This window comes from Myotis daubentonii, chromosome 9 (assembly GCF_963259705.1).
Source record: "Myotis daubentonii chromosome 9, mMyoDau2.1, whole genome shotgun sequence".
In the NCBI taxonomy this organism is placed as follows: Eukaryota; Metazoa; Chordata; class Mammalia; order Chiroptera; family Vespertilionidae; genus Myotis; species Myotis daubentonii.
The window spans coordinates 3,942,869-3,967,573 of record NC_081848.1 but is presented as its reverse complement, the minus strand read 5'-3'; the positions used below and the strand labels follow the sequence as shown (position 1 = coordinate 3,967,573).

At 60.1% G+C, this 24,705-nt stretch overlaps 1 protein-coding gene across 2 annotated transcripts in view; it reads right to left on the bottom strand.

Moving 5' to 3' along the window:
- Positions 1–24,705, bottom strand: part of DSCAML1 (DS cell adhesion molecule like 1) — a 329,633-nt gene that overhangs the window by 289,978 nt on the left and 14,950 nt on the right. For both annotated transcript variants that reach the window (XM_059707764.1, XM_059707763.1), the window contains exons 2-3: positions 22,044–22,361; positions 16,883–17,029 (exon numbers count right to left, since the gene is read on the bottom strand). In XM_059707764.1, the coding sequence (XP_059563747.1) occupies positions 16,883–17,029; positions 22,044–22,361 (465 nt within the window). The remainder of the gene's footprint in view (positions 1–16,882; positions 17,030–22,043; positions 22,362–24,705) is intronic.

Below are 24,705 nucleotides of genomic sequence, written 5' to 3'. Positions count from 1 at the left end.
GCTATGCTTTCATTCTTGTCCCTCTCCCCCCGCTCTCAATCACGGCAGGGGCAGTGCCAGCCCTTGCACAGCCTGGCCTCACCGCCCACGCTGACTCTACTACCCGGCCTCGGGCTGGGGGCTGCTCTGTGCCCCAGTTTCCTCATTGGAAAGGGGGTGACAGCAGCTGTCACGAGAATAAAATGAGATCAAACAACGCACCTGGGCCTCAGCAAGGTGAGTCCGTGAGGCAGCCCCGCAGGCGAGGTCTGGATATCTCCTCCAGCGTGTTCCTGCTGGCGAGCCCGCATGTCCCCATCGCCACAGACCACAAGGACACAGAAGACTGCCCACAACGTGGGAGGCACGTGGGCAGTGCCTGCGCAGCGCCTGGCCACAGCCCTGCTGTCGTGAAGGGCTTCTCCTCCGGGGTAGGAGAGCGAGGGAGCAGGGCGAAGGCACGGAGCCTCTCGGAGCCTCTGTTCGCTCATCTGTGAGTGGGGCTAACTGCTCCTTGCTGCACAGAATCGTGAGGAGAATCGACGTGTGACATGCCAATTGCTGTACGCTGCAGGCACGGTGTGTTTAACTCACTGGAGTCCTTCCAGACCATCCCCGCTCACACCTTCAGTGGCTCCCCATTCCACTAGGAACATACAGCTCAGTGCAGCCTCAGTCACCCCACCCTGAGCTCCCGTCAGACCGGCTGCTCACCCCAGAGCTCAGCCTCGGTTCTCAGAGCGCCAGGGTTTCACCCAGTGGCCTCCTGAGTGCAGAGAAGGGCTTTGAAGCTCGGCTGCTCACCAAACCACCTGGGCTGCTCACCAAACCACCTGGGCTGCTCACCAAACCACCTGGGCTGCTCACCAGAACCACCTGGGCTGCTCACCAAACCACCTGGGACTGCTCACCAAACCACCTGGGGCTGCTCACCAAACCACCTGGGCTGCTCACCAAACCACCTGGGACTGCTCACCAAACCACCTGGGCTGCTCACCAAACCACCTGGGCTGCTCACCAAACCACCTGGGACTGCTCACCAAACCACCTGGGCTGCTCACCAGAACCACCTGGGCTGCTCACCAGCACCACCTGGGGCTGCTCACCAGAACCACCTGGGCTGCTCACCAGGACCACCTGGGCTGCTCACCAAACCACCTGGGGCTGCTCACCAGAACCACCTGGGCTGCTCACCAAACCACCTGGGGCTGCTCACCAAACCACCTGGGCTGCTCACCAGAACCACCTGGGCTGCTCACCAAACCACCTGGGGCTGCTCACCAGGACCATCTGGGCTGCTCACCAGGACCACCTGGGCTGCTCACCAGAACCACCTGGGCTGCTCACCAGGACCATCTGGGCTGCTCACCAAACCACCTGGGGCTGCTCACCAAACCACCTGGGGCTGCTCACCAGAACCACCTGGGCTGCTCACCAGGACCATCTGGGCTGCTCACCAGGACCATCTGGGCTGTTCACCAAACCACCTGGGGCTGCTCACCAAACCACCTGGGGCTGCTCACCAGGACCACCTGGGCTGCTCACCAGAACCACCTGGGCTGCTCACCAGAACCACCTGGGCTGCTCACCAGGACCATCTGGGCTGCTCACCAGGACCATCTGGGCTGTTCACCAAACCACCTGGGGCTGCTCACCAAACCACCTGGGGCTGCTCACCAGGACCACCTGGGCTGCTCACCAGAACCACCTGGGCTGCTCACCAGGACCATCTGGGCTGCTCACCAGGACCATCTGGGCTGCTCACCAAACCACCTGGGGCTGCTCACCAAACCACCTGGGGCTGCTCACCAGAACCACCTGGGCTGCTCACCAGGACCATCTGGGCTGCTCACCAGAACCACCTGGGCTGCTCATCAGGACCATCTGGGCTGCTCACCAGAACCACCTGGGCTGCTCACCAGGACCATCTGGGCTGCTCACCAGAACCACCTGGGCTGCTCATCAGGACCATCTGGGCTGCTCACCAAACCACCTGGGGCTGCTCACCAGGACCACCTGGGCTGCTCACCAAACCACCTGGGGCTGCTCACCAGAACCACCTGGGGCTGCTCACCAAACCACCTGGGGCTGCTCACCAGAACCACCTAGGCTGCTCACCAAACCACCTGGGCTGCTCACCAAACCACCTGGGCTGCGCACCAGAACCACCTGGGCTGCTCACCAAACCACCTGGGCTGCTCACCAAACCACCTGGGCTGCTCACCAGAACCACCTGGGGCTGCTTACCAAACCACCTGGGGCTGCTCACCAGAACCACCTGGGCTGCTCACCAGAACAACCTGGGGCTGCTCACCAAACCACCTGGGGCTGCTCACCAAACCACCTGGGGCTTCTCACCAGAACAACCTGGGCTGCTCACCAGGACCATCTGGGCTGCTCACCAGGACCATCTGGGCTGCTCACCAAACCACCTGGGCTGCTCACCAGAACCACCTGGGGCTGCTTACCAAACCACCTGGGCTGCTCACCAGAACCACCTGGAGCTGCTCACCAAACCACCTGGGCTGCTCACCAGAACCACCTGGAGCTGCTCACCAAACCACCTGGGGCTGTTCACCAGAACCACCTGGGGCTGCTCACCAAACCACCTGGGCTGCTCACCAAACCACCTGGGGCTGTTCACCAGAACCACCTGGGCTGCTCACCAAACCACCTGGGGCTGCTCACCAGAACCACCTGGGGCTGCTTACCAAACCACCTGGGGCTGCTCACCAAACCACCTGGGCTGCTCACCAAACCACCTGGGCTGCTCACCAGAACCACCTGGAGCTGCTCACCAAACCACCTGGGGCTGCTCACCAGAACCACCTGGGGCTGCTCATCAAACCACCTGGGCTGCTCACCAAACCACCTGGGGCTGTTCACCAGAACCACCTGGGCTGCTCACCAAACCACCTGGGGCTGCTCACCAGAACCACCTGGGGCTGCTCACCAGAACAACCTGGGGCTGCTCACCAGAACCACCTGGGCTGCTCACCAAACCACCTGGGCTGCTTACCAAACCACCTGGGCTGCTCACCAGAACCACCTGGAGCTGCTCACCAAACCACCTGGGCTGCTCACCAGAACCACCTGGGACTGCTTACCAAACCACCTGGGGCTGCTCACCAGAACCACCTGGGCTGCTCACCAAACCACCTGGGGCTGCTCACCAGAACCACCTGGGCTGCTCACCAGAACAACCTGGGGCTGCTCACCAAACCACCTGGGGCTGCTCACCAAACCACCTGGGGCTTCTCACCAGAACAACCTGGGCTGCTCACCAGAACCACCTGGGGCTGCTCACCAAACCACCTGGGGCTGCTCACCAAACCACCTGGGCTGCTCACCAAACCACCTGGGCTGCTCACCAGAACCACCTGGGGCTGCTTACCAAACCACCTGGGCTGCTCACCAGAACCACCTGGAGCTGCTCACCAAACCACCTGGGCTGCTCACCAAACCACCTGGGGCTGCTCACCAAACCACCTGGGCTGCTCACCAAACCACCTGGGGCTGCTCACCAAACCACCTGGGCTGCTCACCAAACCACCTGGGGCTGCTCACCAAACCACCTGGGGCTGCTCACCAAACCACCTGGGGCTGCTCACCAAACCACCTGGGCTGCTCACCAAACCACCTGGGGCTGCTCACCAAACCACCTGGGCTGCTCACCAAACCACCTGGGCTGCTCACCAGAACCACCTGGGGCTGCTTACCAAACCACCTGGGGCTTCTCACCAGAACCACCTGGGGCTGCTCACCAAACCACCTGGGCTGCTCACCAAACCACCTGGGCTGCTCACCAGAACCACCTGGAGCTGCTCACCAAACCACCTGGGGCTGCTCACCAGAACCACCTGGGGCTGCTCATCAAACCACCTGGGCTGCTCACCAAACCACCTGGGGCTGTTCACCAGAACCACCTGGGCTGCTCACCAAACCACCTGGGGCTGCTCACCAGAACCACCTGGGGCTGCTCACCAGAACAACCTGGGGCTGCTCACCAGAACCACCTGGGCTGCTCACCAAACCACCTGGGCTGCTTACCAAACCACCTGGGCTGCTCACCAGAACCACCTGGAGCTGCTCACCAAACCACCTGGGCTGCTCACCAGAACCACCTGGGACTGCTTACCAAACCACCTGGGGCTGCTCACCAGAACCACCTGGGCTGCTCACCAAACCACCTGGGGCTGCTCACCAGAACCACCTGGGCTGCTCACCAGAACAACCTGGGGCTGCTCACCAAACCACCTGGGGCTGCTCACCAAACCACCTGGGGCTTCTCACCAGAACAACCTGGGCTGCTCACCAGAACCACCTGGGGCTGCTCACCAAACCACCTGGGGCTGCTCACCAAACCACCTGGGCTGCTCACCAAACCACCTGGGCTGCTCACCAGAACCACCTGGGGCTGCTTACCAAACCACCTGGGCTGCTCACCAGAACCACCTGGAGCTGCTCACCAAACCACCTGGGCTGCTCACCAAACCACCTGGGGCTGCTCACCAAACCACCTGGGCTGCTCACCAAACCACCTGGGGCTGCTCACCAAACCACCTGGGCTGCTCACCAAACCACCTGGGGCTGCTCACCAAACCACCTGGGGCTGCTCACCAAACCACCTGGGGCTGCTCACCAAACCACCTGGGCTGCTCACCAAACCACCTGGGGCTGCTCACCAAACCACCTGGGCTGCTCACCAAACCACCTGGGCTGCTCACCAGAACCACCTGGGGCTGCTTACCAAACCACCTGGGGCTTCTCACCAGAACCACCTGGGGCTGCTCACCAAACCACCTGGGCTGCTCACCAGAACCACCTGGGCTGCTCACCAAACCACCTGGGCTGCTCACCAAACCACCTGGGCTGCTCACCAGAACCACCTCGGGGCTCTCACAAATACAGCTGCCTGTGTCCGACACCCAGGGATCCTGACTCGATTCTTGGGAGTAGGTCTCGGACAGCAGCGTTTTGAAAAGCTCCCGGGTGAGTAGACTCTAGAGCCACGAGCTGAAAAGCGCTGCAGGAGCTGAGCCGCCGGGCCGAGTCGTCCTCCAGGACCTAAGGGCAGTGTCACTTCCCACGCTGAGCCTGACCTCATCGCAGAAGAGGCGGTGCCCTCTGTGTCCCCTTCACTCTGCCTCGTGTGGGGGCATCTGCACCCCAAGAGCACCCTCCCTGTTCACAGCAAGTCCCTTGAGGGCAGCGCCGTGTCTCCCACGCCTCTGCCCCCCTCCCCACACGCCACAGGCCTCAGTAATAGTGACCGATCCAAGGCTGTCCATAGAACCCAGAAGACCGAGGCCACCCACATGGACCCGGAAGATGAGGGGAAATGAGGAACTGTCCTTTCTGTCCAGCAGAAAAGGCCAACGCCTGGACACTCACCAGACACACAAGCCGGCTGCTGCAGGCGCTGCCCCTGCCCACACATCAGGGGCCAAGGCACCTGCCTCGGGCCCTGCTCCAGGCGCTCCGGGGGTCTATCTCCCCTCCACAGTAAACGCTGTGAGTGTGAGTGCACAGATGGACATACTCATTATGTATAAATTACACGGCGCACATTACTCACACATATACACACATATCTTCATTGAATGAGTTCCTTTGGAGGTGTGGGAAGAGGAATTTCTCCAAACCCTTTGATATCCCCAAGCAAAGGCTCTTGGGAATCACTGTCTACACAACAGCATCTTGTGCACAGGAAGTGCTGAAAAAGCATCTGCTAAACTAAATAATGAACTGAAAATTCACCAACCGGTCGCTGCTTGTGCCAACACGGCCATTTCCATACATCCAGGGGACGAAGTCGACATAGAGCACAGCACTGCCAGCGACAGCCTGACGGATTCTGTGCCCCTGCCTGGGTGCAGGCCCGAGGGTGTGCATCTATCAGGCCTTGCACAACTGCCCCCCTAGGCCTATGTCAGGAAGACCAGTCTCCGGAATATTCTAGATACAGCCCTTTCCTCTTCCTCTGCTTCACATGGCCTAAGAGCCCACCAGACCGTCGCACAGAGGACAAAGGTCATCCCCTGCCTGGTGACCTCAGGGCCCAGCAGAGCTGATCTCGGAGCCCACACTCCACCATTGTCCCCACTCCCAGCCCCTGCCACTCACTGCCGCAGCCATCTGCCCCCACCCTGCCATCTGCTTATCAGCAGACTCCAGAATTCTGGCAGATTCCAGGTCTCTAAGACATGGGGATTCAGATCTGCTCTGACCCTGGAGTGGAGGGAGGGATCTCTAGGTGTGAGAGGGAAACTTCCAAAGTTGAGGCCATAGTGAAGCCGGTCTCTGGGCCCTCCTGCCCCTGCCCTAGCATGCAGAGGGCTGCTCCCACCTCCACCCAGCCCAGCAGTCACTGCACAGGGGGCAGGGCAGCCAGTAACACACCTGCCTGAGCTCCTGAGGACCCTACACAGCAACACGAGGTAGAACACAAAGGCCAAGGTCAAAGCTTAGGGAGTGGGCTTCTGCCTGTGGGGTCACAGAGCTTAGCCTGCCTCTGCCTATAAGGATTTCTCATCATTCCAACCTTATGCCCGCAGTCCTAAAAGCCAAACTACCCCCAAGATGATAACAGCCAAGTTCACACTCCAATATGCTCACACCTAATGCTTATATCTACATGCTCACACCTACATGTTCATTCCTGATGCGCTCACACCTACATGTTCATTCCTGATGCGCTCACACCTACATGTTCATTCCTGATGCGCTCACACCTACATGTTCATTTCTGATGCTCTCACACCTACATGTTCATTCCTGATGCGCTCACACCATGTTCATTCCTGATGCGCTCACACCTACATGTTCATTCCTGGATGTGCTCACACCATGATGTTCACTTCTAGACACTCACACCTGATGCTCACACCCATGTACTCACACATAATGCTCACTCCAGGATGCTCACACCTGTGTACTCACTCCTGGATGCTCACACCTGATGCTCACACTTGCATACTCACTCCTGGATGCTCACTCCTGGGTGCTCACACCTGTATACTCACACCTGTGTACTAACTCCTGAATTCTTACTCCTGGATGCTCACACCAGTGTACTCTCACCTGATGCTCACACCTGTGTACTCACCCCTGGATGCTCACTCCTGGATGCTTACTTCTGGATGCTCACTCCTGGATGTTCACACCTGGGTGCTCACTCCTGGAAATTCACTCCTCCTCCCTTCCTGGTCACAAGGAGATAATGACTAATCCTGCCATGTGTCTGTCTGCTCAGCACTAGGAAAAACTGAAACCTACATATAGAGAACCTATTTATTGAAAACGTATCTATATAGGAAAATATAAGGTAACATGGAAAATATGTTTTCCTACATAGAAAAAGTAAGTATTTTCTAATCCTCTCTTTGAGGAAATTGAAGCTCAGACAGGTTCAAGGACCTATGTAGGATCATATGGTAAGTAAGGAGTAGGATCAGGATTTGATCCCACGTCCTTGAGGCCATAGCTCATGCCCTGTAGCTTTGCAACACACCTTTTCCATCAAAGAGGGGCTCCAAGCAAGCCCTGCTGATTTGGGGCATAACAGGAGCAAATGAGGACTTTATTCTAGCAGCCCCAGAGTCACACCCTTCTCTTCCTTTAGTCCATCCCCTTTACAACCGAATTGAGGGTCCATCGCCTGCTGTTAAATGTTCCTCCAGGCAACTGACGACCATAGTCTGAGTGCCTACCATGTCCTGGAGCAGCGAGGCCCCAGGCCTACGGGCAGGCGGACGCAGATCCCCGCTGCACCTGTGCAGGCCTCTGCCCGGAGCCGTAGTCCTGTCCCCAGCGTGACTCCAGCTCTGGCAGCGAAGTCTCGCTGATACGCAACAGAGTTCAATATCACAGGCTTGGCAGGAAGTGCCATCTATACATAGCTCTCCCATTCTGCAGGCACCGCTGGCTCCTTCTGAATAAATGCTACTCTGCATTAAACGCCAGAACTCGGCAAGCAATACTGTATGTTTGCAATGAGACTGAGAACTAAAAGCAAGATGGATTCTGATGTGAACACCAGCCAAGCAAATGGGTTGTTGAAAACCCTATCATTTCCCTGCAACCCTTGACTTCACTAAACACACATTCTTAGCCCACAGCGCAGTCAGGTGGGCATTAAACAACAACGAGGCGGCCCAACAATGAGTTATGTGTAGCATAACCTTCTATAAAGAATTCCACTCTGATTCCAGGGTAACTTACAGAGGTGCCAACTTAACCAAACAACGCCGCTTGCTCCTGCCCGCTGCCACGGCATGATCTGGGCACCACGTTGGCCTGCAATTGTCTTACATCCACTGAAATTTGCCCAGTGGGCGCTCTGGAAATGTAGCGCCTGCCATGGACTAAATGGGAAAGCAAAGCACAGCACGTGCCCACAGCCAGTGGCACCTGAGTGCACGTGCATGCACACGAGCATACACACATACACACACACATACATACACACACACACACACACACACACACACACTTCTGCCCGTCTCAGGAGCTGCAGCGTATGCTGCCGGAGCCACCGACAGGCATGCAGATGTCAAGCATCCCGCTGGCCAGGGCACAAGGAGGGTGTAGGCATCAACCTAGAGCCCCGGTGGCCCCTTCCCTGGCGCGCAGCCTTGGGGAGATCCCTCCATAGCCGGGCCTCGGTTTCCCTGTCTGTGAAGTGAGGTCAAGCACATGTCTCCCTCGGCTGGGGTTGGATTCAATGCGATGCCTGTGAACTGCTGTGGAAGCCGAGGGCCCTCTACACATGAAAGGTGGCACAGGCAGCAGGGCACAATGTGAGAGGCGGCTCACGTCATCTCCAAGAGCTCCCGTCACACCCTCTGGACTCGGCGCAGGCTCCCTCCCGCCTGCACTCTATGGCCCTGGGCAGGTGAGCAGAAGACTCTGCGCCTCAGGCTCCTCATCTGCGAAATGGGGACGATAACGGTGCCCGCTGCACAGGGCACGTGAGGGTGAGGGAAACCACGCGTGGGAAGCCCGCTGCACAGGACACGTGAGGGTGAGGGAACTGCGCGTGGGAAGCCCGCTGCACAGGGCACATGAGGGTGAGGGAACCGCGCGTGGGAAGCCCTGAAGCAGAAGAGCTCAATGCTGGTCATTTATTCCCTCACTGACCTTACTCAACCACGATGAGGAGTTCAGGCTAGGCCGCCTGGCTGGGCAGAGAATCCCTTCGCCCCTTCGGAGTGCTTCCTGGTCATCTCTAACCTGCAAACCGGGTTGTGTGTGTGTGTGTGTGTGTGTTTCTTTCTTTTTTTTTTTTTCTGTAATCCTCACCCAAGGATATTTTTCCATTGATTTTTAGAGAGAGAGGAAGAGAGAGGGAAAAATAGATAAAAATATTGATGTGAGAGAAGCACATTGACTGGTTGCCTCCTGAGCCTGTCCTGACCAGGCCTGGGCCAGGGAGGAGCCCATAACCCAGGCGTGTGCCCTTGACTGGACTCAGACACAGACCCTGCAGTCTGCAGGCTGACACTCTATCCACTGAGCCAAGCTGGCTGGGGCCAGGCTGTGTTTAAGGCACAGGAGGGAGACTTTCTCTCTGCAGCCCCAGGAAGAAAACGAGGCTGCCTGAATTGGAGGTCCCCGTCCCACCGCACCAACCAGCTAGGGACGGGCCTCAGGCTGGGCTTGGGGACAAAGCTCTGCGTCCAAGCAGGTCGGGCGGCGGCGTGGCCGGGAGCAACCTGCTTGGCCCGGGTCACATTCCCTTTCCACCCGAGAATGGGGCCGAGGCCGCTCCCGGGGCTCAGAGGAGGTTAAAGGAGAGGACGTCGGGGAACTGCCCCGGGGCCTGCACACACGTGGATTTAACCGTGCATTTCCTCTCTTCCGCGCTCCTCTAACTGCGCCAGTCACCGGCCTCACTGCGCCCGCCTCCCTGTCCGAAGCAGGGGAGGTAAGGGTCACCGGGAGGAGCAGGGGAGGCCATGGGGAAGCGCCTCGCAAACAGCGCGGTTAGGAGACGCTGGTAATTCACAGCCAGGGACTGAGCGCTGGGAGCAGGGAGACCAGGTGGTTTGCAGAGCTGATCTTTGCCGAGTTGGTGGCAAACCACACCCTTCATTCTGGACCTAAACAGGAGTGTGAGCAGGAATCACACAAGGCACGAGTGGATGCAGATTAACGACACCACATCTCGGCCACTGTCTCCCTCCTTCTGCCCAGATAGAGAGAGCCACGGCCTGTTTGAAATCAAAAACCGCTGTGGTTGCCGACCCAGCCCCTTGCTCATGGCTTTCTCAAGATCACATTCAGGGGAGCCGTCCTCGAATCTGTGACCCAGCAGCACTCGGCTCTCGGTGGCTGGCCCCTGGCCACCCTGTGCTCTGCCTCCCCAGCCCCCAGAGGGGGCAGCAGAGCCCGGGGCCGGCAATGCCAGGAAGCTGAGTGGCCATGTCCCTGCTGGGCTTAGGCCGCCCCTCCACCCGAGAAGGCGTCTCTCCGGAGGCTTAATTTTCATCTAAAGACTCCCATTGGGACAGGTCTCATTGCCCCCGTTTCGTAGGTGAGTAAGTTGAGGCTTTGAAAGGAGCTTGCCCGGGTCGCCAATGACGACCAGCGGACTCTGCAGCCTGGCTCCTCCCTGCCACGCCCACGGCCTCTGGTGAGCCGTCCGCTCGGATATGCGCCCAGTCTCATATGTGTTGTTTTCTTATTCTGACAATTTGCAGGATGTGTATGTTCTGTGCGCTCACTTTTGTGAGGCAACATAGTGCAACGCTGGGGCGCAGGCCGTGGAGTCTGCGTGGAGTCCGACTGCGGGCTCCCTCACCGGCTCGGCCAGCGCACGCGCTTCCTTGTGCCTCTGTCCGTTCATCTGTCCGTAACATGGGGACTAGCGGTCCCCTCACCTTCCAGTGGCTGCGAGGATTAAACGAGCCCAGCAGACGACATGCTCAGCACAGCGCTGGCAGCTTCGTCTGCGTTGACTATTAGTCGTTGTGACCAGGCTGAGTCCTTTTCTCTAGGACTAGATGGGGCCTTCACGGGTTCAATGTCCTGGTGTCCTCCTCAGCCTTCTCCCACCACTTCTCAGCCTCCGGCCGCGTCCCCAGCGCTCACCCTCCTCGCCTGTGGCCTGTGTGCCTTTGCCGGTGCTGCCGCCTCCACCGACACGCTCACGCTGCGTCCTGGGCCTGCGAAAGCCCTGTGAGCTCGGGCTGCAGCCCTCACAGAACCCAGCCCCTGCACACTAGCCTCTCCGGGGCGGTGCTGGGGCTCCAGACAGGCGCTGCCAAAGGGCAGGTCACGGTCAAGTTGGTCCCGCTGCGAGGCCCAGCCTGCGCTCAGCGCCCAGCAGGGGCCCAGACCCCCCTGTTAAGTGGTTTTGAGCATCCATCCACCTCTCTTAGGCACGGGCTGGCCCTCCCCTGCACGCCCCCCGCCTCCAGGCATGGAGAGCCCAGGTCCCCAGGTTTGCATCTAAACAGCAGAGTCGCAGGAGGAAGCCACAGAGAGGAAAGCCTGCCCTGGAGAGGCAGCCGGGGCAGAGCCACCCACGGGATCCCAGCTCACACCAGCTGCCTGCTCGCTGTGTGGCCTTGGGCAAGGTGCTTCCCTTCCCTGAGCCGCAATGTCCTCTGTATAGATTGGGTGGGTGAGGGCCGGGGAGGGAGGACCAGCACAACAGAAAATGTTCTCGCTCTTAAAGAGCTATTGTGAGGATGAGCGGCAACACGTGTGAACGTGCACACAGCGCCGACCACAGGTCTCAGTACAGGAGAGGGAGCACCATTCGTCGTCGCGTGTCACGCTGTGGCGGGTGCTGTGGAGCCAGGACGAAGAGCTGTAAGGGATGAGGCTGCACCCCCTGCAGCACAGGGACAGATAGGAACATCGCCGACAACAGGAGACAGGCCGAGAAAGCGCTGCAGGGGCGGAACCGGAGGGAGCGGTTCTGCCCGGTCAGGTGAGGCCTCGCCGAAGAGGACACGTGACCCAAGTGTAGGGCCAAGGAGGGGGAGGCATGCACCGGAAGGAGGGGACCGGTGCGCCCGGCGCCGCAGAGAAAAGAGGAGCAGAAACCCATGAGCGACGTGGAACCCTGGGGCAACGGGAAGGGGATGGGCGGGTCCTTGGTGCTCACCTCGGGCACAGGGGCCGCAGGCAGGGGCACTGCCCACCTTCAGAAAAGAGCCCTTGGGCCAGAGTCCTCCCGCCCTGCCGCCCCTCCCCAGCACGCAGGTGCCCAGTGTGCCCCCGGCCTGGCCCTGTTCCCATAGACGAGGGAGCAGACCCAGGCTTGGCCTCCAGGGCAGCAGCAAATCCATCTGGCCCGCGGAAAGCCGTGTCCCAACCTCCCCGCCGGGGCCACCTCCGCCGCAGGATGCTGGGGAAGAGCATGCTGGGAAACTCCCGCAGGAGCCCGCATCGATATAATCAGGTCTGGTGGAAATTAAAAGCTGTTAGAAACAGGGCCGGATTTATCTCTATATCCAATAACACGCATCGTAATGGTGAGTGTGCAGATGGGAAATGAAACCCGGCTCGGCTCGCTGCAGGCCTTAATGGTGTGTTCGTGCGCAGCCCAGGCCTGTGGCTCCCAGGCCGCCCGCTCCCCAGAGACCCAGTCCCCGGGAGGGACGTAAGGGTAGGATCCGCCTGCACAGGTGGAAGGCGGTGCTCCTGCCCACACGCCTTTAAACAGCCTGAGGGAGGGAAGATGGCCGCTGGGAGGGAAGGAAAGGGGTGCAGGGAGGGGCAGGTGTAGCTCCAGAAAAGCAGCACGTTGGGGCTGGCTCGCCAGCCTCCACAAACCCCTGGGACAGCACAGCCAACACGCGGCTTAGAGTCAGGGGCCGGCTCCAGGAGCTCACCTGTGTGCCCCCCCCCTGCACCCCTCCCCCAAGTGGGGGCAGCGGGGAGGCCAGCCTGGGAACAACTTTCCAATGCACAGAGCTCGTGTAGCCCCAAGCCTCGAATTCCTGCCAAAGCCCCTTGGAGAAACCCTGAAGGCAGGAGCCCGGCCCCACCCCTTCCTCCCAGGCACCTGCTCTCCCAGGCCTGACTGGCCACCTCAGACCCTGCCCCGCCTCCTGCCCTCGGGCACCTGCTCCTGCCGGCCCTGTGCTTGGTGAAGCAGCTGAGCCCAGCCTGGCAGAGCCAATGCCACGCTCCCGGATGGAACGGAACTCCGGCTCCGGGTCCCTCCTTAACCCCAAGGCAACCTCCTCATCATTACGTCTCCCCTCAGCATGGCTGCCTTCCAACCCACAGCCAACACAATCGAGCGCACACACAGTCCAGGGTGAGCTTGGTTGGCAGAGAATCCCACTTTTATGAAAAAATCCTATAAAGAATGTGTTTTCCAAAACGAAAGCAGGCAACGTGTGGGCCCAGGTCCGGGCCCTCAGCTACAGAGCCTGGACGCCCAGCCGCGGCCGCTGGCTCTCAGGGATGCCTCGGGTGGGGGGATTGGATGTGTGTGCTTTGGGGAGTCTGTCCCTGGATCTGGACTGTAGCTGTAAAGAGATCTCGAATGATAATGGAGGGGCTGCAGGGCTGAGCAGGGGAGGAAACGTCCCCGAGGCGGAAGGAGAGAAGGGAACGGGGTCCGCAGAAGCAAAGCTCCCCAGCGGCCTGCAGGATAGCAGCAAACCCACTGACCATCATGCCCTTTGGGGCCACAGCCCAGTCCCCACATGAAAGACGGCCCGAAGCACCCACTGCAAGGGCCTCAGCAAGTAAAGGGCCCCCAGCTCGCTGCCTGCAGCTCCGGAGCCCCGGAGCCAAGTTCGCCCCTTGTCCGCTCTCTGAGCTGGGCTGTCGCTCCCCCACGCCCTACACTCACTGCTGTTGCCGTGCCTCTGTCCACGCTGTTCCCCATTCCTCCCCCTACCCGTGCAATCGGACACCCCTGGGCGTCAGTGGGCAATGCCCTGCGTGTGCCGGGGTGGGGAGGGGGGAGGTGTTAGGAGCCCGGGAGGTGGATGAAAGCAGTCCCGTTCCCCCCTCAGGAAGCTCAGTCTCGCGGGGAACACAGACCCTGTTACGTAATAACACGCATGCCCACCAGGAAGCAGCAGCACGCGGCACTCCCCGCCGCTGGTCAGCACCCGAGCAGGGCCGTCCTCGACGCCTCCCACAGGCTCCAAACACTCCACGTAACGCTTCTCCTCCTTAAAGCAGTGAATCCTCCTCCTCATTGCAGTACGGCTGGGGAAACTGAGGCTCTGAGATGGCAAGTGACTTGCCCAGCTGGTAAGCAGTGAGTGAGTTTCAAGCCCAGGCAGCTGGGTCCTAAATCCTAGACGCTTATTAATCACTGCATTCGACTCGGTTCCAAAAAGCCTTTCCTAAAAGCCAAACGGATGTTTCTCCCCTTCAGGAGGCCGAAGCCTCGCTGCCCGCAGCACACAGGCCTTCACTGTGCCGCTCTCCCCAAGACATCTGTGCACGTGCGGGGCGGGGGCGGGGGGGGGGGCAGCTCCCTCTGCAGGTGCGGGGGGCGGGGGGCAGGGGGCGGGGGAGGAGGGCAGCTCCCTGTGCAGGTTGGGGGGGGTGGGCAGCTCCCTGTGCAGGTGGAGGGGCTGGCGGGGGGGGGGGGGGGCAGCTCCCTGTGCAGGTGGGAGGGGAGGGCAGCTCCCTGTGCAGGTGGAGGGGCTGGGGAGGGGCAGCTCCCTGTGCAGGTGGGAGGGGAGGGCAGCTCCCTGTGCAGGTGGAGGGGCTGGGGGGGGCAGCCCCCTGTGCAGGTGCGGGGGGCGGGGGGCAGGAGGGGCAGCTCCCTCTGCAGGTGGGGGGGGAGGGCAGCTCCCTGTGCAGGTTGGGGGGGTGGGCAGCTCCCTGTGCAGGTGCGGGGGCGGGGGGGGAGGGGAGGGCAGCCCCCTGTGCATTAAGTACACAGGCTGAGAAAACAGGCCTGGGTTCGCCCTGCTCCTCTAATAGCTGTGTGACCCAGAAGAAGTTACTTTACTTCTTCGAGCCTCAGTTTCCTCTTCCGTAAAGGAGAGGATGAAGATACACTTAAGGCATTTTATACGGATAAAATGAGGTATTACATGAAAGTTCCTTAGCCCAGTGCCTGGCGTATAGGTAGCACTCAAAATTCCTTCTCCTTTTTTCTCCTCCTCCTCCCCCTCCTCTTCTCTGTCTTCTTATTTTATTTTTAAAATATATTTTATTGATTTTTTACAGAGAGGAAGGGAGAGGGATAGAGAGTTAGAATCATCGATGAGAGAGAAACATCAATCAGCTGCCTCCTGCACGCCCCCTACTGTGGATGTGCCCGCAACCAAGGCACATGCCCTTGACCGGAATCGAACCTGGGACCCTTCAGTCCGCAGGCCGACGCTCTATCCACTGAGCCAAACCGGCCAGGGCTCTGTCTCCTTATTTTAATGAATATAACTCACTCCACAAAGCGGGTGTGTAGGACTTGGAATCCCCTTCCACCTGCCTGGTGCACAGACAGGACATCCAGTGCCCATCACGGCTGGGCCTTCGCCCAGAGCGGCCCGGTCCAGGGTCTCTCTGGCCGCACCAGCCCATGGTCGCTGCCGGCATCACCCCTTTGGGCTGTGCACCTGGCGCCTCATCCGGACACAAGAGTCCCGGCCTCTTCGTCCCAGACCCTGTGGAGCTGCACGTGGCCGCCTGGCGGGGCCCAGCCAGCTCTCCAGCACCAGGTCTCTGGTGTTCCCGCGCCCCCGTGTGCTGCCCGCATAGGCTCTCGACCCAGCCCGAGTGCGCACCCAGCCTCTCCCACTCCCTGTGGTTTCACACGCAGCAGGAGCAGCTGCCAAGCGGCTTCGGACTCCTGTCCCACCACCGGTTCTGGGGCCACGGAGACAGGCCTGCCATCTGCTCGCGAGCGAGAGGACGAAGATGTACCAAGAGAAAGACACAGGTCAGTGTCTCCCAGAAAGGATGCTGCCACATTAGCGGTGAACGCCCAGGCGCCCGCCTTCTCCCAGCTGGGCCCTGGGGCCACCAGACCCTCAGCCCCGGGTCGGGCTCCCCTCGAGGGGAGGGTCCGACAGGGGCCGGAGCCCCGGGCTGTGCAACGGCCTCCCACGGGGCCCAGGGCGCCGGGACTGGGAAGCCCGCTTCCGAGGCCATGTGCAAGGAAGTCTGTCCTCCCCAACGAACCGCACGCCTGAGCAGCCGCGTCACCTCAGGGGACTAGTGACGGGCGTCAACGCCGAAGGGCGCGTCGTACCAGGCCAAGCGCCTCCTTCCACAGAACGGAAGCCGGGTCCCGGGAGGAAGGAGAAGGGGGCGCCCTGGGCCACGGGGAGCAGAGAGGCGGGGCGAGGGGACATGGTGTGTAACGAGGCCGGGGGCATTTTGAGGACTGGGGTCCTCTCTTGGGGTCTCTAGACCTGTTTTCCTGCCAAAGGGGGACCCTGACCAGGAGAAGGAGCCGATGCTGAAGGCTGCATCCCAGCAGCCCGACAGGTGAGCCTGCCACCTGGCATTCACCTCCCTCCCAGGGCTGGGCAGCCGGGGTTCTGAGGGGCCTCAGCTGCCTCATGAAAGGAGCCCCAGACGGTCCTGCAGAAATGCAAGCACACGGGCCACACGCCAGCCTCTACGCCCCTCTCCCCACAACCTCCACAAACAGGCTTCCAGCCTCAACTCCGATCCTGAAGAGCAAGGGCGAGAAAAGCCCCAGGGTCAGGGGTCAGGGGTCAGGGGCCAGGGCCCCACCCACCTGGCGGAGGCTGCTGGCACATGGCTGTGCACCTCCCACACGGAGGGCACCGAGCGGAGACCGAAGACACTTTGCCGAAGCATCACCAGAACAACAGCAACCTGCTCCCCAGAACCAGCTCAAGACCTCGGGGAGCTCAACAACCCACACGGCACCCCTGCGACATCGCTCCCGCGGCCCCCCCCTCCCCCCGCCTGCGTGGCCCCGCGGTCTTCCTACCTGGGACGATGGAGACCGTGTCCTTCTCCCAGGACACAACGCTGACGTACTCCTGCACTGAGGAGGGGATGAGGCACTTGAAGACGGCCATGCTTCCACGCATGGACCGCTGATCCTCCACCCGGACGGTGTAGGGTTCCCTGAACACTGCGGAGAGAGGGCCCGGGAAGGCCTGTGTCGCGGCTCCACTGGACACGGGGCCCAGAGAGGCCCCCACTCCCTCCACACCCAGCCTCAGCCTCCACCACCTCTTCCCACCCTCCCACCTACCCGGCCCAGGACTCCCGGCCAGGATTTTAAAAAGATGTATTTTAATTGATTTCAGAGAGGAAGGGAGAGGCAGAGAGAGGGAGAAACATCAATGAGAGAGAATCATGGATCAGCTGCCTCCTGCATGCCGCCCCCCCCAACTGGGGATGGAGACTACAACCCGGCATGTGCCCTGACAGGGAGTCAAACCATGACCTCGGGGTTCATAGGCCAATGCTCAACCACTGAGCCACACAGCCGAGCCCTGCTGGGATCTTACTCCTGCCTGTGTGGCTCCTTCTTTAGCAAGTTCCCCCCGCTCCCCAGGGCAGCCCACTCTGCCTCTGAAATACCAGCCTTCCTTCACGAGACCACAATCCCACACCGGCCGCCCCACGGTCAGGAGCGCTAACAAACTACTAAACGGGAAGGACGCTGCAGGCGCCTGAGCCCTGCAGTGTGATCACCTTCAGCAGGGCATGACATGAGGGAATATTCTAGAATTCACCTAAGGAAGCCAAGCTGCAGTTCCCACATGTTCCTCGGCCCAGGGCGGCCAGAGTTTGGGGCACGGGGGCCATAAATTGCCAGATAAAAATGGACACGTGACCTCACCACAGATTTTTTGTTGGGTGTGGGCACAGCCACGCACTGTGGAAAGCAGTTTGGAGAAATGGAGGGCGTGAGCAGAACTGGGGGCTTGCTGCCTTCCTGGGCAGAATGGTTGTCGCTCTCTTTGTCTCTAGAAACGCAGCGTGCAGAGACATGGGCGCCTCCACGCTCCTCCAAAGCACAGCCTTCTTGTCTCCCCACCTCCTAACACTGCGGCCACCTGGGCCCGCCTCGCCCGGCCTCAGACCCTTCGTCTCAGCGTGCCCTGGGCCCAGCTGGTTCCGGGGCTGTAACCTGTAGCCACTCCACGTGTCAGGCCCATGGTGGACGGGCCCGGCCTTAGCGGGGCCCAAGGCGCCTGCCCTCTCCTCTCCTTGTCCTCCTCCACTTGGCCTCTCCGGGGGGCTCCCTCCCTCCTTCGACCCCTTCTCGGCCAAGGGGTATCCGGAGCCCCACTGCCTCCAGCCTTGTCCTCAGCAGGCACCTGGGGGGTGCCCTCCTGCCGTGGCTCTCAGGGGGACATCGCCCCCCACGCGCCCCCGCCCCCACGTTCATCAAGAGCCTCTTCATTGGCTGTTTCCCATTGGGTCCGCCCTGCCACCCTGTTCAGGGCTCTGTTCCTTCCCAGCGCTGGCTGGTGGTGTGATGGGGAAAGACACAGCTGAGTGGGAGGGAGAGGGGTGGAGGGAGGCGCTGCTGCTGGCTCTGTGGGGCCGTGGGCCCCTCTTCCTGGGTTTGGCTGCAGCACTGCAGGTGCGGGGTGCACACAGGAGAGACTGAGGGAAGCTGACCCTGGAGGGAAGCAGAGGGAAGGAGGAGAAGGGTGGGGCTGGGGCGCACCCCCAGGATGGGCCGAGGGACCAGCAGAGGCCAGTGGTTAGGGTGTCAGACAGGCAGGCGGGTGCTGCCTCCTACTCTGAGCAGCTGTGTGCCCTGGGTGAGAACTGTTAGCCTTTTGCAGCCTCATCTGTAAAAGGAAATAATAATGAAGTAATGGCAGTACTAATAGTGCAGCATGTAGAAGGCCTGGCACCCGAGGCGGGGCTGCAGGGCTGGGCTCATTACAGCGTCATCTCTGTGGGACTGGCTGCGCCCTGGGCAGGTGACGGAACCTCTCTCAGTCCCTCGTTGGTTAGAAACACTCTACAGGGTCATTGTGAGAATTGCACCCAAACCCAAACCCAACGAAGTCTGTGCCAGGTAATGTGACCTCACTTCCTCTTGGCCCATGGAGGCCGGCGCCGGGCAGCAACCCCGCCCAGTGCTCCCTCCCAGCCGGCCCCCTGTGTTTCAGGGGACAAGGGAAGGCTCCTGAAAGGCAACCCCACGGGAACCCATAGGCGAGGCTCTGAGCGTGGCCTTGGGTTCTGAGGTCACTCCCTCCCCACCCAACGAAATGGGAAGGAGATCAGCTGTTTAACGAAGAACTCCCCCCTCCTCGCTCCCCACACGCCTGGGCCCAGCTACTCAGCACCTGTACTTGCAACAGGCGCTCCTGAGCCAGACAGACCCGGAGTCAGAGACCTCGCTCCAGAACTCTCCCCTGTGCCCCAGGGATGGTGCTCAAGGCCGGGGCCCCTGCAGGGGCTACCAGGCCACCTGTCCTCTCCCACCACAAGCTCTTCCCAGAAAACCACTCCCCAAGTTTCCTGCTTCCTTACAGTGGAGGCCCCCTCACAGCTGAGGCTGGCACCCGGCGGACAGGGACGTCCTCGCCAAGAGGAACTCGGCCAAGCCAGCCCGGGCCTACCTCACAGCTGAAGGTGACACCCAGCGGACAGGGACGTCCTCGCCAAGTAGCTGACCTGTGCCATGCCGGGCCTGCAGGCCTGACTCCGAGAAATGAGACTTTCTGTTTTCTCTAGAGAAGCCGCCTGAGAAAGGCTCACTTCCTTGACCAATTACTATTTCCAAAGGCCAAACTCCTTCACTGCTAACAGTTTTCCACCATGAATGTCACCTGAACGGCTGCTCTCGTGAGAAACGCTGTCCTCGCAAGGCCATCACCAGGGCAGGCAGCGTGGGGAGCAGGAGACCACAGCAATGAGATGCATGGCTCCCGCACAGTAGCAGGGGGGAATCCCACAAACAGAACGGTGAGCAAACAGCTCGGGAGAACACGGACTGTGGGACTCCACTTATTTAAAGTACAGACATGGGCAACAACATCAGGCCAGGACAGGGGCTTCTCCCGGGCCCGGTGATGGGAAACGCATAAGGGGGCTTCCGTGTGACTAACTGCACATCCTGAGCTGGATATCAGTTAGACTTTGGGAAATGCATCAAGCTGCATGCGTATAATAAATGCATTTCTCTTTATATATTAATCTAATAAAAGAGAAACATGCAAATTGACCATACCTTTGCTATGCCCCAACCCATGCCTACCAGCCAATCAGAGCAACTATATGCAAATTAACCCAAGCAAGATGGTGGCCTGCAGCCACGGAGCTGGAGCAAGCAGGAGGCTTGGTTGCCCCCACAATGGAGGAAGCCAAGCTTCCTGTCTGCCCTGGACGGCTGTGGCCTCTGCTAAAGGCAACAAAGTTTCACTTATAGGGGCTAAATAAATCCCAGATACCTGCTTCCAGCCAGTCTCCACTGGAAGCTTGGGTGGCTAGGGGCTGTGGCCAGCCTGCAAACAGCCATCAGCCACTCATCTAGGCTGGCCAGGCACCCCAGCAGGACCTCCCTCCATGAAGCGGGTGTGGCCAGCCTGAAAATGGCCCTCAGCCCCTCACCCAGGCTGGCCAGACACCCCAGCGGGACCTCCACCCTGATCCGGGACACCCTTCAGGGCAAACCAGCTGGCCCCCGCCCATGCACCAGGCCTCTATCCTATATAATAAAAGGGTAATATGCAAATTGACCCTAACAGTAGAACGACTGGGAATGACTGGTCACTATGACACACACTGATCACCAGGGGGCAGATGCTCAATGCAGGAGCTGCCCTCTGGTGGTCAATGCGCTCCCAAAGGGGGAGCTCTGCTCAGCCACAAGCCAGGCTGACGGCTGCCAGCACAGCGGTGGTGGTGGGAACCTCTCCTGCCTCCTCAGCAGCAATAAGGATGTCCGACTGCAGCTTAGGCCTGCTCCCTGCTGGCAAGTGGACATCCCCCAAGGGCTGCCGGGCTGCCAGAGGGATGTCTGACTGCCAGCTTAGGCCCAATCCCCTAGGGAGCAGGCCTAAGCCAGCAGGTGGTCATGCCCTGAGGGGTCCCAGACTGTGAGAGGACACAGGCCGGGCTGAGGGACCTTCCCCCTCACCCCCCCCAAGTGCACAAATTTTTGAGCACTGGGCCTCTAGTCTATAATAATAAAAGTGTAATATGCTAATTAGACTGGACAGTCAAATGACCTTCTAGACGTCCTTCCGGACGACCTTCCAGATGAAGCTGCAGTGACAGGGGCTGAGGCAGAGGCGGTTAGGGATGATCAGGCAGGAAGGCAGGCAGAGTGGTTAGGGGTGATCAGGCAGGTGAGCAGTTAGGAGCCAGCGGTCCGGATTGTGAGAGGAATGTCTGACTGCCATTTTAGGCCCAATCCCACCTAAACCAGCAGTCGGATATCCCCCAAGGGGTCCCAGATTGCAAGCGGGTGCAGGCTGGGCTGAAGGGATGAGCGCCAACCCCCCCCCCCTCACCCCGTGCATGAATTTCGTGCACCAGGCCTCTAGTTGTTTTAATAAAAGGTTTTATTTTTAATTTAAGAAGGAAAGAAAGAAGCTCATTGGATGTTTTCCATGAGTCAAGCACCAACATGAGCACTTCATGTGAATGTGTGCGATCCCACAATGACCACAGGCAGTGAGAAGCAGGGTAGAGACTGGCATCCCCTTTGTAGGTGAGGAAACTGAGACTCAGAAAGGGATGTTCTCACCCAGCTGGCGTGACTCAGTGGTTGAGCATCGACCTACGAACCAGGGGGTCACGGTTTGATTCCTGGTCAGGGCACATGCCCGGATTGTGGTTTGATCCCCAGTGTAGGGTGTGCAGGAGGCAGCTGACCCATGATTCTCTCTCATCATTGATGTTTCTGTCTTTCTCTCCCTCTCCCTTCCCCTCTGAAATCAATACAAAATATTTAAAAAAAATAGCAAGGGGTGTTCTTAGCCTAAGGACCTACAGTGAGTGGCAAAGAGTTAAGATTCCAAAGAACAAAACTTTCCTTGAGGGACTGACTTTTGCCAAGTCCCCCTCCCCCACAATGTTACACACGTGTCAGAATGATGGGTGCTGCCCGCTCCCCAGCTCAGCCCTCCAGACTGCTCCCTGCAGCGGGCAGGGGCCAGCCTCACCTGCTTTGACGCGGATGTTGGGGCTGCGGATCTTGCCGGCGGCATTCTCCGCGGTGCAGAAGTAGTCATTGTCGTGGATGAAGCTGTTGAAGGCGGAGGGGGAGAAGGGGTAGAGCTGCAGCGTCCCGTTGGCGTGCACGTGCCGGATGTGGGGCACGTCGTAGATGTCGTCCCCCGTGGCCAGGTACCATCGAAGGGCTGCGCTGGGGGAGCCCGCAGCCGGGCAGGGCACCACGACCCCCACGGAGCTGGAGAAGGTCACCTGCTGCAAGGAGTCATTCACAAAGTAGAGGCTGGTGCCAGCATCTTCCGGGCGGGCTGCAGGGGGCAAGAGAGGGGCTCGGTTAGCGGAGTTGATAAGACCCTCACGGGCCAGAGGCAGCGAGCCCACACTCAGGACCGCCAAGCACCTCACTCTACAAGCACTTACTGAGCGCCAACTGTTTACCGGCACTGGCAACAGTGAGCCAGAGGCAGACCACCCTGCAGAAACCCCGGCCTCGCACAGGGACAGTTAAAACATTGCTGGTGAGAGGAGGCCACCACTCTGCTAGGCTGAAGGTCGGAAGCCTTGCTTAGGGAATAAATATTTCTTGAGCAGGTCCTGTACGCAGGCAGGCTCACACCCATCCCCTGTACCACCCGGTGGGGAGGCGGTACCACTGCTCCTCATCACTGTCTGTTACAGGCTGAGATGAGACGGGGGACTTGCCTGAGACGACAAAGCTAATAAGCCCCAGATCAGACATGTGACTCCATTGCTCCCAAAGAGGCCTCGGTGCACTTTGTGCCCGCCCCCCCCCCGAGCGGGCAAAGGTGTAAGCCCGTGTCCTGCAAGGCGTGGCTGAAGGGAGTGCGGGTGCTCACCTGGAAGACAGAGGCCGCAGGAGACCTGAGAGCGGCCTTGACCTCTGGAGGCCAGTTTGGAAAATGCCAGCCCACAGGCTGAAGGAAGGATTGTGGGTGATGCGTTTGAGTGCGGGAGCAAGAGACCGCCCACTTCTCAACCTGCCCTGCCACGGCCGACTGCGGAACGCCCTTCCCGTCTGATCAGCGTTTCCTCAGCTCATAAACGTGGGGAGGATGGACCAGGCTGCGGACTCCCTGGCCAGCGGCCACCGTCCCCGACCCCCGCCCCAGCTCACAGGGAGAGCATGCTCCCATGGCAGCGGCTGCTGTGGCAGGGCCACCGACGGGAGGGCAGCGTCTCAGCACGCATCTCAGCACGGGACCTCGGCGTTCCTGCCCCAAGGGGGAGCAGCCCCGAGTGAGGGCATCTGGGCCCTGCCTCCCCACGGAGAGGCCTGTCCCTTTGAGAAGGACCACCTCTGACCAGGAGGGGCAGACACGGGGGAAGCCACACCCTCTCCACCAGGAAGATCAAGGTCCACACGAACCACTCGAACCCAAACCCGCTCGCTGCTGCTTGGAGTGCAGGGTCCAACTTGACCTCAACTGCCACAACTCTGCGGGCAGGGGAAGGCCCGCATCTGGACTGCGTTAATATTCTTGGCTTGACTCCCAGCCGGGCCTCCAGGGAGAATGCACCAGGCAGCGCGTTGAGGGAGGCCATTGAGCCTCATTGGTCAGAGCGATTCACAGCATCTCATAAGGAGCCACGTGGAGCCACGGGCAGCAGCACTAGACACACATCCGTCCTCGGCTCCAGCTAGGGCGTCAGGGAGACCTCTTACAGCAAGTGCATCACTGAGCGCCCAGAGGCTCCGGGAGTGGCAGCATCCTTCCTCCTCCTCCTCCTCCTCCTCCTCCTCCTCCTTCTTCTCCTCCTCCTCCTCCTCCTCCCCCTCCTCCTGGGACAGTCCTGCTGCTGGTAGTTGAGCAGGTCTGCTCTGGGGAAGAGGAGGGTGGCTACCAGGAGACCCCGAGAAGCTCAGATGTGCCCACTGGCAGTGGCTGGAGCGTTCTCCAAGGTCACGCAATCACACCGTTTCACAGGTGGGCAAACTGAGGTGTCGGAAAGCTTCTCTCAGGGCCCACCTTCGCCAGCTTCCCTTCCTCGAGCCCGCTCACCTCCTGAGAGACCCGCTGCTGGGATTCCGTCAACACACCACTGCCAAGCATTTCAGCACGCCGGGCACCAGTGTACGCCCGTTACAGGGCCGCTCTCAGTCCTCCCCACTGCCTTACCCGTCGGCATCGTAATCATCCCCGCTTAAAGCTGAGGGAGCTAAGGTGCCGAGAGGTCAAAGCCACTCACCCAAGACCACACAACCAGTGAGTGAGGGCTCGGAGAGGCGGACGCAGGCCATCTGGGCCCAGAGTCCGATTTCCAACCATGAGATCGCTGTAGCCACCGCAGTAATACACAGGGGACTGCCTCCTCCTCCAGCACCACCTGGCCGCCAGCTTCCATATTCAACCACTGGGAACAGAATTCACAACTACACACACCCTTCCTGGGGGCTGTAGGACCGGCACTTCACAGTGCCCACCTGTGGGGACAGGGGCCCTCACTCTGGGGTCCTGGCTGCTTCCTGAGACAACCTAGCCCATCAGACCCCTCACCACGGCCGCTTCGTGGATGCTGGGAGCGGAACCCATTGCAGCCCAGAAAGGCTGCCCTGTGCCTGGCAAGAGAGATTCCTGAGGCGGAGAAGTCAGGCGCTGACTCGGCAGGTGAGAACATATGGAAGGAGGAGGA